Below are 11,900 nucleotides of genomic sequence, written 5' to 3'. Positions count from 1 at the left end.
TAATACTGGCAGGCAGCTTTTTAAAAACGAATATTCCCTAGACTAGAAGATCTGGTGGTGGTTCTGGTACTAGGCAATTTTAATGTACATGCAACAATATTATTTATTATATTAATAATGTAAAGGCTTTCCGAAGTTTGGACTGTAGTAGTAACTCAAAATGGCTTGTGCTTTTTTGAGATCATATTTGGACTGCAATAAAGGCAAATGGAATAAATTAACTTGCGAAAGCCAGTTGGCTCGTTGATCTCCCACTTTCCATGAACGGCTGGACTCCAGGAACAGATCTGTGCAATCCACACACAAAGCAGGTGTAGCATCATTAGTTGACATTTTGCCTTGGTGACAGATGGCCCATTGCTGGCTGAAATCAGAATGGACACCTGGCAAACTAGCTGGTGGGCGCGCAGCCTCTTTCCCTCTCCCGCTGAAGCAGAAGGAGGAGCAGGCCTACTCAACGCCAGTCTTAATCCCTCGCTTTCTTTTTTGCAAACAGAGACCAAATAGAAGGAACGAGATAGAATAATCCTTTGCCGGGCTCGAAGCAAAACATAATATTATAAGGGGTCAAGATTGAAAACTGGCAAACTGGGAGGTGGGCGGTGACTTTTGGGTCGATATCCCGATTCTGCTTTAGGCTGCAATAAAAGGAGAAGTATAAAAGGGGCTGGTGTTAGATGTAGGGATGCTTTTAAAGCGGATTGGAAGAAACAGCAACTCAGCCTCTGGGGGCTTCCGTGCGAGAGAAAAGCGGGAAGGAAAGAGCAATAGCAATAGCAGTTAGACCAGGGGTAGTCAACCTGGGCTCTTTTATGACTCGTGGACTTCAACTCCCAGAATTCCTGAGCCAGCTAAGCTGGCTCAGGAATTCTGGGAGTTGANCGTCCCAAGGAGACCTTTCTGAGGTGCTTCTGACATTACAAGATGAGCTCGGGCAAATGAGTTTGTGAGTCAAAACTCTTGTGCAAATGTTCACCTTGTGATCTTTTTCTGACCATACCTGTATTTATTAGACGGTGGTCCAGCAAGCACGTAAACCACTTCAAAAGCTCTTTGCAATTATATATATATATATTGGGGGCGGGAGGGGCGGGTTGGGTTTGGAAAGACGTCTGGCCGTGCTTTTCATCCAAAAGGCATGGATGGGATACTGATAATATGGGTAGTCCTCAATTTACGACCCTACTATAATCTGCCTTGTGGAAACTTACTTGACGAGGTTTCATAGAAGGAATGGATGGATTCCAAGTAGTTCAGCAGCACTTGAAACCCGATGGACCCTGTCAAGCAATGTGCAAGTTTTATAGAGATATGTGAAGTTTACCCATGTGATCAAATTTACCAAATCATTTAGGCCAGGGGTCCCCAAACCTTTTGGCACCAGAGACTGGCTACATGGAAGATCATTTTTCCATGGACCGAGGGGGGAAGAGGTGCACGCAACCTAGGTCCCTTGCATGCGCGGTTTACAGTAGGGTTCACGCTCTTATGAGTATCTAATGCCTGATGATTTGAGGTGGAGCTGAGGTGGTGAGCAGCTGCAAATATAGATGAAGCTTCACTCGCTCACTAGTCGCTCACCTCCACCTATGCAGCTTAATCCTTACAGTACGTGGACCGTTATGGCCCATGGCCCGGGGGTTGGGGACCCCTTATTTAGACAACTTCTGTGCCTCCCTTCTGTTACCAGGTAAAACCTCAACTGTTATGCACCTTGTAGCCAAATTCTGTGCCGTAGATATAAGGCCCGATGTGAGATAATGCGGGCTCTTTGTAACATTTTTTTTTTAAATCAGTGAATCTGGTTGCAAAGTCAAATCAAATTGACTTTGATCTTGACGCTGTAGTGCTGCTTACAACTGTTTTTGTTTTTGATGTGATTTATTTTAATGTTGCTGGTCTTTGACTATGATCATTCGTTCAATAAAGAAGTGGGTTTTTTTCTCTAGGAGTTTGTTTGTTTTTTTAATTTCCTGTCTACTATACGGTTCTAGTGTTTCCTGGAGATTGTCCAAGTACTAACCTGACCCTGTAAACCAGTGTTTCTCAACCTTGACAATTTTAAGGCATGTGGACTTCAGCTCCCAGAATTCCACAGCCAGCATTGCTGGCTGTGGAATTCTGGGAGTTGAAGTCCACATGCCTTAAAATTGTCAAGGTTGAGAAACACTGCTGTAAACTTTTGAGTTCAGCCAAGGTGGGCCAGGTATTATCACTGAATTTAAAGGGACTTCCTTCCAGGTATAAATGTTTGGTAGTTACATATGTTAAATCTCTACTTTGAACAATGTTACAAGCTTTATCTGATTTAATTCCAAGTAGGCAATGATTTAAAATAATTTTTTTTGGCTGGGCTTTGTCCTTGCATTCTGTCTGGCAGCTTGCAAGCGATGTGGTTGATGATGTCATAAAATTACCGGAATCGGCATAGTATCTCAGGGATTGTTTGGTTTCCTTGATTTAAAATCAGAGTAGGCACCTTAGTAGTTCTGGAGTGAGAAACTGACACCACATTTCCCTTTATGCTAGCCTCCGTGGACTCTTTTTGGAGGTTACAGTGTTGGCAAATACTACAAAGTGATGTTGAATTAGGTGGGAAAAGAAGCAGTAAATCCTATTCCTTATTTGCTAATCTCTTACAAAATGTTGGACTCTTCTGACATGGGAGTGCTCCAAAACAATAGTAGGGATTGCTGTGTGGGGGGAAAAATGTATTGTTTCTATTAGCAAAGTGGGACTGCAATAATATGTATTAAAGAAATCCATCATCAGCTATTTTTTTAAACCTTGTTTTATTTGCCTCTTTGTTTTGCATACAAGCCAACACCAGCATTTGGCAAAACTCATCCATGAAGCTTCAACGATTGCCTTAAGGAGAGACTTGGAGAAGGATTTGGAAGTGCTTGTGAAAAGGATGGAAGCCAAGGCTGAACAAATCAGTAAAATCCAGAGGCATCGGGCACGGGTGAGTTATCCTGATAACTATTTTCAGTCCCCTGTGAAATCACTGGAAAGTCAATTTGATGTAGGGATTATGCTAGAAACTGAAAGACTGTGAGTTCTAGTCCTGCCTTAGGCCAGAAGCCAGGTGGGTGACCTTGGGCCAATCACCAGGTGACTGTGAGTTCTAGTCCTGCTGTAGGCATGAAGCCAGGTGGGTGACCTTGGGCCAATCACCAGGTGACTGTGAGTTCTAGTCCTGCCTTAGGCACGAAGCCAGCTGGGTGACCTTAGGCCAATCACCAGGTGACTGTGAGTTCTAGTCCTGCCTTAGGCATGAAGCCAGCTGGGTGACCTGGGGCCAATCACCAGGTGACTGAGTTTTAGTCCTGCCTTAGGCATGAAGCCAGGTGGGTGACCTTGGGCCAATCACCAGGTGACTGTGAGTTCTAGTCCTGCCTTAGGCATGAAGCCAGCCGGGTGACCTGGGGCCTGTCTCACTCTCTCAGCCTTAGGAAGGAGGAGGCAATGGCAAACGACTTCCTAAATTTTGCCAAGAGAACTGCAGGGACTAATCCAGGCAGTTGCTAGAAGTTAAGACTTATTTGAAAACACCCTCCCCACCCACCCACAGATGACAACAACTATAACAATGAAATCATTGCCCAGAATATCTTTATTATAAATATTAAGCAGAGAAGCATACAGTTTCATAACATACAGTAAATTACAGAGCCCAGTTGTGTAACAATTTCTAATTAAGTTAGGAAAAAAACTAAGTAAGATGAAATAGAAATTAAAAAATAAAATAAAATGAAAGTGCTAAAAGAATAAATATTTAAGGCTAATCATTGCATTATAAAACTGCCTTGTAAAGGCGTAAACGAAAACATAGTTATAAAATAGAGTAGTATAAAATGATATAAAAATTTAGACAGAGTTGCCAAATGACATTGTTAATTATTCCATCTGGTCAAGTTGAATAATAATTGCCCGGTTTCACTATCTAATTCATGTTGTTAAAAGCCCTGAAGCAGAATTTGTAGCTTTAAAAGGGGTATCATCATTACAGCCTGTCTCAAGAAATGAGATATAAGTAAGGTTAAAGATAACATGTTGAAATAGACTACGACCTATATCTTAGACTATTTTGCAGCAATAAGATGATCTAGGTCAGCGTTTCTCAACCGTGGCAACTTTTAAGACATGTGGACTTCAACTCCCAGAATTCCCTAGTCAGCCTATCTGGGGAATTCTGGGAGTTGAAGTCCACATGCCTTAAAATTACTGAGGTTGAGAAATGTTGACCTAGATCATCTTACTGCTGCAAAATGGTTCAGATATTTGGCTTTACCTCTTCTGAAAGCAAGGGAAGCTCCTACTAATTATGTCTCTGCAAATCAGTGGCCATTATTTGCTGCTCATCACCTTCTTTAGCTTTGGTAAAACCCAAAGAATGGAAGGCTCTGCAACCTTCTGGAATCCCGAATCTGGGTATGCGCCGATTGCAAACGCAGAAGACAGGCTTAGGATACAGGAGGACCTGGACAGACTTGAACACTGGGCGCTATCTAACAAAATGAAATTCAATGGTGAAAAAAGTAAGGTTCTACATTTAGGCAAGAAAAATCAAATGTACAGGTATAGTATAGGGGGTACCTTGCTCAATAGTAGTAACTGTGAGAGGGACCTCAGAGTCCTAGTGGATAATCACTTAAATATGAGCCAGCAGTGTGCTGCAGCTGCCAAAAAAGCCAACAAAGTGCTAGGCTGCATTAACAGAGGGATAGAATCAAGATCATGTAAAGTGTTAATACCACTTTACAATGCCTTGGTAAGGCCACACTTGGAATACTGCATCGAGTTTTGGTCACCACGATGTAAAAAAGATATTGAGACCCTAGAAAGAGTACAGAGAAGAGCAACAAAGATGATTAGGGGACTGGAGGCTAAAGCATATAAGGAACGGTTGCTGGAATTGGGTATGTCTACTCTAGTTTAATGAAGAGAAGGACGAGGGGGGACATGATAGCACTGTTCCAATATCTCAGGGGTTGCCACAAAGAAGAGGGAGTCAAGCTATTTTCCAAGGCGCCTGAAGGCAGGACAAGAAGCAACGGATGGAAACTAATCAAAGAGAGAAGCAACCTAGAACTAAGGAGAAACTTCCTGACAGTTAGAACAATTAACCAGTGGAACAACCTGCCTCCAGAAGTGGTGAATGCTCCAACACTGGAGGTTTTTAAGAAGAGACTGGACAGCCATTTGTCCGAAATGGTATAGGGTTTCCTGCCTGAGCAGGGGGTTGGACTAGAAGACCTCCAAGGTCCCTTCCAACTTTATCATTATTATTATTAACCAGAGGACTCCATGAAGGCTGAGCTGCCTGTATGAAGCTGTAGATCAGGGGTCCTCAACCTTGGCACCTTTAAGCCTTGTGGACTTCAACTCCCAGAATTCCTCAGCCAGCAAAGCTGGCTGAGGCATTCTGGGAGTTGAAGTCCACAAGGCTTAAAGTTGCCAAGGTTGAGGACCCCTGCTGTAGATGATAATTCTGTGGCCTCTGTTAGAGGCATGAGAGCAAAGAAGGAAGGACAACTGATCCACGGTTCTTTTATCTGGACATCCTTTCTGGCTACTTCTAGATCAATTGGACTGGAGGACGATGGAGGTTATTCTGAACAGTTGGCGGACACTGTTCAAAAAAGCTGTCCTGTTGTCTTCAGCAGCTTCTCTGCAAAGACACAAGCGTCTCAGGGAATAGACCTAACCCCACCAAACTGAGAAATTGCTAAAGATATCTATAGCAGTGGTAGCGAACCTATGGCACGGGTGCCAGAGGCGGCACTCAGAGCCCTCTCTGTGGGCACGCGCGCCGTCGCCCCAGTCCTAGGCCTTCAGCTGTGTTTTATCAAACCTTTTCACTTTAGGCCTCCGCCACCGTGTGCAAAAAAAAAAAAAAGGTTCAATCAATCAGTCAATTTCAACTTCTCGCGGGGAAAAAAAAGATCTTGCAAAGTTGGAATTGATTGATTGAACTTTTTAGTCCCACCCAGTCTGCCGTTACCACCGCAGCCACGCCCAGCCAATGGGCCACGCCCACCCAATGGGCCACACCCACCCGGCACCCGATGATGCATAAGTGGGTTTTGGGTTGCAGTTTGGGCACTCGGACTCTAAAAGGTTCGCCATCACTGATCTATATAGGGTGAGCCTTGAATATTTTCCCTTAAACCAGGGACCACCTGGCATTACCGTTTCTGCCAGCCCTGTTGTTTAATTTGCTCATGAACCATATGATACATTCCTTAGCTTGATGACCTTGTTTCTCCCATTTTTCTCCCCCTTTTATCACGTTAAAACCTACTTTTATCCTTGGTTTTAAGGTTCAGAAAGCTCTGGTTGGTTGGCACTGGGAAATATTGTTACGAGAGTAATTTTAAAGCTGCAGGATTAGTACCGCAATGTTTTCCCCAACTTCCCTATTTTTTTCTCCTCAAACAGAGGAGAAACTGTTGTTTCTGTCTGTCAGTGCTATCTTTTACTGTCCATGTAGCTACACAACATTTCTGCTCCTTTTTGGCGTGGCTACAGACATTATAAAAATTAATGTGATACAGCAGTATAAGTAATTGTCGACTTATGACAGGTTGCTTTGCAACTGTTTGAAGTTACGACAGGCCTCCCTGGGGCTGCTTACAATCCAAAGTCAAAATTCTGACAACCAGGCCCTCCCATGGTCACATTTGGCCTGCATTTAGGGCTGTTTGCAGCATTGCGCAGTCACATGACCACGATTTACAATGGGGTTTTTTGGGTCAGAAACCAGCTTTTACTTCAGGTTTCCAGCAAAAAGCACCTACTGTGGAAAATGCTTAATGATTGTCGCGTTCACTGAACAACCACAGTGATTCATTTAATGACCACCACAAAAAAAGGTTATAAAATCGGGCGAGGTCACGTGATGACCTGCTTAATGACCAGCGTTACTTTACAGGGGTAGTCAACCTTGGCTCTTTTATGACTCGTGGACTTCAACTCCCAGAATTCCTGAGCCAGCTGTGCTGGCTCAGGAATTCTGGGAGTTGAAGTCCACGAGTCATAAAAGAGCCAAGGTTGACTACCCCTGCTTTAACAACCATGATTTTGGGCTCAGTTATGATCGTAAGTTGAGGATACTTGTAGAAATGGAGAGAAGAGAAAAGCTATGGATAAATTGCAGGATTAATTGCTGGGCAAAGCAGCTTCTGAGATGCTGGATCAACAAGCCATCAACTTAAGCACAATCAAAACACTGTTTCGCCCATGTAAGAAATGTATTGTGTTTTAAACAAGAGGATAGTGTGCTACATTTATTAACAGGCGCCCACCAAGCTACATTGGAATTGGAGGACGTAGGCTTGCCTCCGAAACAGTGTAGTGTGCCCAAAAGATTGTGCAGAACATATGTTTGCTTCTTGTGGAGAACTTGCGTACCTTTAAACACAATTAAAGATCCGAACATTACAGAAATGTTAATTAAAGATCTGAACATTATAGAATGTTCTGTAGTGAGGAGCGAGAAAAAAAATTAAGTGATCTGCGACTGGCTGAAAATAGAAAGAGACAGGGACCATTTGTAACAATGAGCGTGCAAGTGAACAAGAACAGACCTCTAAAAAAAAATAGATTAAAGAAATTACTGGAGTGTGGCACTTTGGGAATGAGGGCTCACAGTGGACGTTAAAACAAGTTAGTGTTAAATGCCCGATTCTTATTACTTTTTGTGCGGGTCTGTTGGTGTGTAGCTGGAGAAGCTGAAGGTCAGCAAGAACAAGCAGCACTGCGCTCGGGATTCCAGTAAAGCGGACGAAGACAAGAAGGCGAACCAGGGCGGTCTGAAGAGAAAGCCCAGTGGGCAGGGTAAGAAGAGCCTTCAGCTTCTGAGAGACATGCAAAGTATACAGTCCTCCCTTCAGAAGGATGACGTCAGTTGGGACTGCTGACCTGTCTTCCCCGCGTGGTGGTTGGTTTTTGAGGGGTTTGTACCTTTTATTATTCTGGCTGCAGTGGCACAACCAGCTACCGTGCTGGATGAAAGACAATATCAGAGTGGCACCTTCTAAACAAAGGCTTCTCCTATTCTACCTGTATGCCTGATCATGTTACCCTGGTGAGGGGAGCTGGGGATGGGTAGAGAGAGAGAGAGAGAAAAAAAATAAGCCGCCCTTTATTATTTCATTGCTAAACCTCACATTGGTACCAGTGATGGTTATTCTGCTACAAAACGTAATCCTTGCCCTGCCGTTCTGCTTCTGACAGTTAATTATCCTCCTTGCTTGGGACAGCTTCCTTCTATGAGTGGAGAAAGTAGGTTTTTATTTTTATTTTTTTAAAAAAATTCATTCGGAGAGTTGAAGGTCCACAGGGAAAAAACATCAGAATTAAATTTGTTTTGCAGAATTTTTTTTGACTTTGCTTTATAAACACACAGTGACTTTTGAACGGAGCAACGGTATGGAGCCCTGTGTCACTTTCGACTCTTTTCAAGGTCTCGTAAGCAGCTTTTTCTTTTAAAAGAATCAGCTCTTCCTTCTCAGCATGGCCAACTCACGTTTTGATGTTTGAGCAAAGATGCTCCTGTTTTGAAATATGGAAATTATGCACAGAGGTGAGAAGGTTTTCTTTGGCATTCAATTAAACACCATTAAAAAACACCCCAAATTTTATATCCATTTTAGCCATGGAATTGACGTGATGTGGTTTCGGAACGAAACTGAATTGCCAAGTTAATTTTATCTCATTTCTACTGTTTTTCTGAAAAGCAGGAGATTAATATATATGTATTTTTGCCCCCCAAAATAAATGGTGCCTTCGATCATGCTGTTTAATACTGGCAGGCAGCTTTTTAAAAACGAATATTCCCTAGACTAGAAGATCTGGTGGTGGTTCTGGTACTAGGCAATTTTAATGTACACGCAACAATATTATTTATTATATTAATAATGTAAAGGCTTTCCGAAGTTTGGACTGTAGTAGTAACTCAAAATGGCTTGTGCTTTTTTGAGATCGTATTTGGACTGCAATAAAGGCAAATGGAATAAATTACTTGCGAAAGCCAGTTGGCTCTTTTGATCTCCGTGAACGGCTGGACTCCAGGAACAGATCTGTGCAATCCACACACAAAGCAGGTGTAGGTAGCATCATTAGTTGACATTTTGCCTTGGTGACAGATGGCCCATTGCTGGCTGAAATGAGAATGGACACCTGGCAAACTAGCTGGTGGGCGCGCAGCCTCTTTCCCTCTCCCGCTGAAGCAGAAGGAGGAGCAGGCCTACTCAACGCCAGTCTTAATCCCTCGCTTTCTTTTTTGCAAACAGAGACCAAATAGAAGGAACTAGATAGAATAATCCTTTGTCCGGCTCGAAGCAAAACATAATACAAGGGGTCAAGATTGAAAACTGGCAAACTGGGAGGTGGGCAGTGACTTTTGGGTCGATATCCTGATTCTGCTTTAGGCTGCAATAAAAGGAGAAGTATAAAAGGGGCTGGTGTTAGATCTGCCCTACGAAAATTTCGCCTAACCTTCTTTGTCGTTGAGTCGGAGACCCCCGAAGGCACGCTCTCTTTTCGCCCTTCCTTTCTCGTTATCGTTATCGTCAATCTGGTCCCCATCAGTTGGACCCGAGAAAATACTGAGCACCTGAAGTTGAGGGTCTTAAGGACTCGGTCGATTCGACCGAGTCCTTAAGACCCTCAACTAGTCCACGAGTCATAAAAGAGCCCAGGTTGACTACCCCTGAGTTAGACTTATATCCTGCTCTGTAATCCTTTAACAGCACTCTCTGAGCCGTTTACAAAGTCCCCATATTGCCCCCAACAATTTGGGTCCTCGCTTTACCGACCGCGGAAGGATGGAAGGCTAAGTCAACCTTGAGCCGGTCAGGATCGAACTCCTAGCGGTGGGCAGAGTTAGCCTGCAATACAGGTAGTTCTTGACTTTGCGACCTCAAACTGAGCCCAAAATTTCTGTTGCTAAGTGAGACGTCGGTTAAGTGAGTTTTGCCCCATCTTACGACCTTTCTTGCCACAGTTGTTAAGTGAATGACTTGCAGGGGTTAAGTTAGTAACGTGTTTATTAAGTGAATCCGGGTTCCCCCATTGACTTTGCTTGTTAGAAAGTTATGAAAGGTGATCGCGTGACCCCAGGGACACGGCAACCGTCATAAATACGAGTCAGTTGCCAAGCGCCTGAATTTTGATCACGTGATGCTGCAACAGTAATAAGTGTGAAAAATGATCATATGTCAGATTCACTTAACAACCGTGTTGTTAACAACCGCAGTGATTCATTTAACAACTGGCAAGAAAGGTCGTAAAATGGAGCAAAACTCACTTAACTGTCTCACTCAGCAACAGAAACCTTGGACTCAATTATGGCTGTAAGTCGAGGACTACTTGTACGGCACTCTAACCATTGTGCCGCCAGGCTTCTGCTTTAAGAATCACATCGATGGCTGAGCCTCCCTGAAGTAGATGCAGTCTATGTTCTTCCCAAGTTTCATAAAAAAAAAAAAAGCTGAGCTGTTTTAAGGAGTGGGAAGCGTTTGAGGCGTGGAGCACTTTTCCACATCATTTTCAAGACTAGTCCAAATACATAGCTAAGTACATACATATAAATTATTTGAAAGAAGGAATTGGGTTAACAATGGACACACAATGTTTTTGATTGCAGTAGCCTGAAAGGCAGCAGTTTGGAAAAGGAACACTTCTCTGTCAGGGAGATGGTGTGAGAGCAGAGTACTCACATTAATAACACACTTTTAGGTTTCTTTTCCAAATACACAAACAGGATAATAAAAATGATTACTCTGCCTCTAATCCGTGAGCGGAGTACATGGTGGCCCATACAGACGTGTCACTTGTACAATTATTCTTCCTGCTTTAGATGTCTTGGACTACAAATCCCATTCCCCATCACTCATGCTAATGTGAGAATTGTAGTTGGTTTTAGACCATCTGAAATTGGGGGAGCTTTTTGTGCTAGCTGACTGCTCCCCTTGGCATACTTGGAACAAGACGCTGAAGCATCCACAAGTCATAAAAGGGCCAAGTTTGAAGACCCCTGGTTTAGACATAGAGTTATGGATGATGGTTTTTAAGTTCTATGGAAATCTGTTCTTAAATGTTCAGTACTGTTTTGTCGCAAACAGGTGAAATACAGTATGCCATCAAGCAAGTAAGTGGGATTTTACTCTTCGATTTATAACATCTCTTTCCTCAAGACAATCCATGGCTAATAATCATGTTTCAGACAAATATAGGAAAGCTATCACCAAGTTAATACAGTTAAGGGGTTTTGAGAAGGCTTGGCTTTACCTTGGTGGAAATGCTGGGATAGATTGTATGTCATCAACTACTCTGGTGAGGATTCAGATTGGATTTCCTGGAATATTAGATACATTTGTCCTTATAGAAGCAGTGCTCCCCATCCAAAGCCTACAGATCCAAAGCCTACAGGCCACCAGAAACAGCTCAATACTGTCCCACTCTGTCATGACTTCACAAAAAAAAAACTACGCACTTTGACAAAAAGGAGGAGTTGTATTGTACTTTGTAAGTTTGGCACATCCTTGTAAATTCCTGCTAGGTCCTGCATTTCAAAGGAGCAACTGTTAAAGTCCAGTTTAATATACAAAAAGCTTGTACAATGTAGCTGGAAAACATACAAGATGCTCGGGCTACACACCTATTAAATCCTGCCTGTTGGCAATGCTGGATGAGACTGCTGGGAGTTGTAGTACAGATACCATACACTTGATCTTAGCCAAACCCCCCTCCCCCGAAACAATAAGAGGTTGTATGAATGCAACTTGAAAGGAAGATGGAGGCAAGGATGGTGTGGGAACTATAAATCAATGTTGCCTTGCGTGGCACCATGTGTAAGTAGGATTATAATTCCCAGCGTTGCCTTTGCAGGG

At 43.1% G+C, this 11,900-nt stretch overlaps 1 protein-coding gene across 1 annotated transcript; it reads left to right on the top strand.

The window, feature by feature from the left end:
- Positions 1 to 889: 889 nt before the first annotated feature.
- Positions 890 to 8,123, top strand: LOC107295228 (centrosomal protein of 57 kDa). The gene is made up of 3 exons (XM_015824532.1): positions 890 to 946; positions 2,821 to 2,965; positions 7,728 to 8,123. Exons 1-3 carry the CDS (start codon positions 939 to 941, stop codon positions 7,923 to 7,925), a joined length of 351 nt encoding a protein of 116 aa, XP_015680018.1. The 5' UTR covers positions 890 to 938; the 3' UTR covers positions 7,926 to 8,123.
- The last annotated feature ends 3,777 nt before the right edge of the window (positions 8,124 to 11,900 follow it).

Source organism: Protobothrops mucrosquamatus, unplaced genomic scaffold, assembly GCF_001527695.2.
Source record: "Protobothrops mucrosquamatus isolate PMUCROS unplaced genomic scaffold, P.Mucros_1.0 scaffold2272, whole genome shotgun sequence".
NCBI lineage: Eukaryota > Metazoa > Chordata > Lepidosauria > Squamata > Viperidae > Protobothrops > Protobothrops mucrosquamatus.
This window is presented reverse-complemented; position numbering and strand designations above follow the sequence as displayed.

What these genes read in the sequence shown, in the direction of transcription:
- LOC107295228 (XM_015824532.1), top strand. An exon ending in TCCAGAGGCATCGGGCACGG is followed by an intron (nt 2,966 to 7,727) that starts GTGAGTTATCCT and finishes GTTGGTGTGTAG; the next exon opens with CTGGAGAAGCTGAAGGTCAG.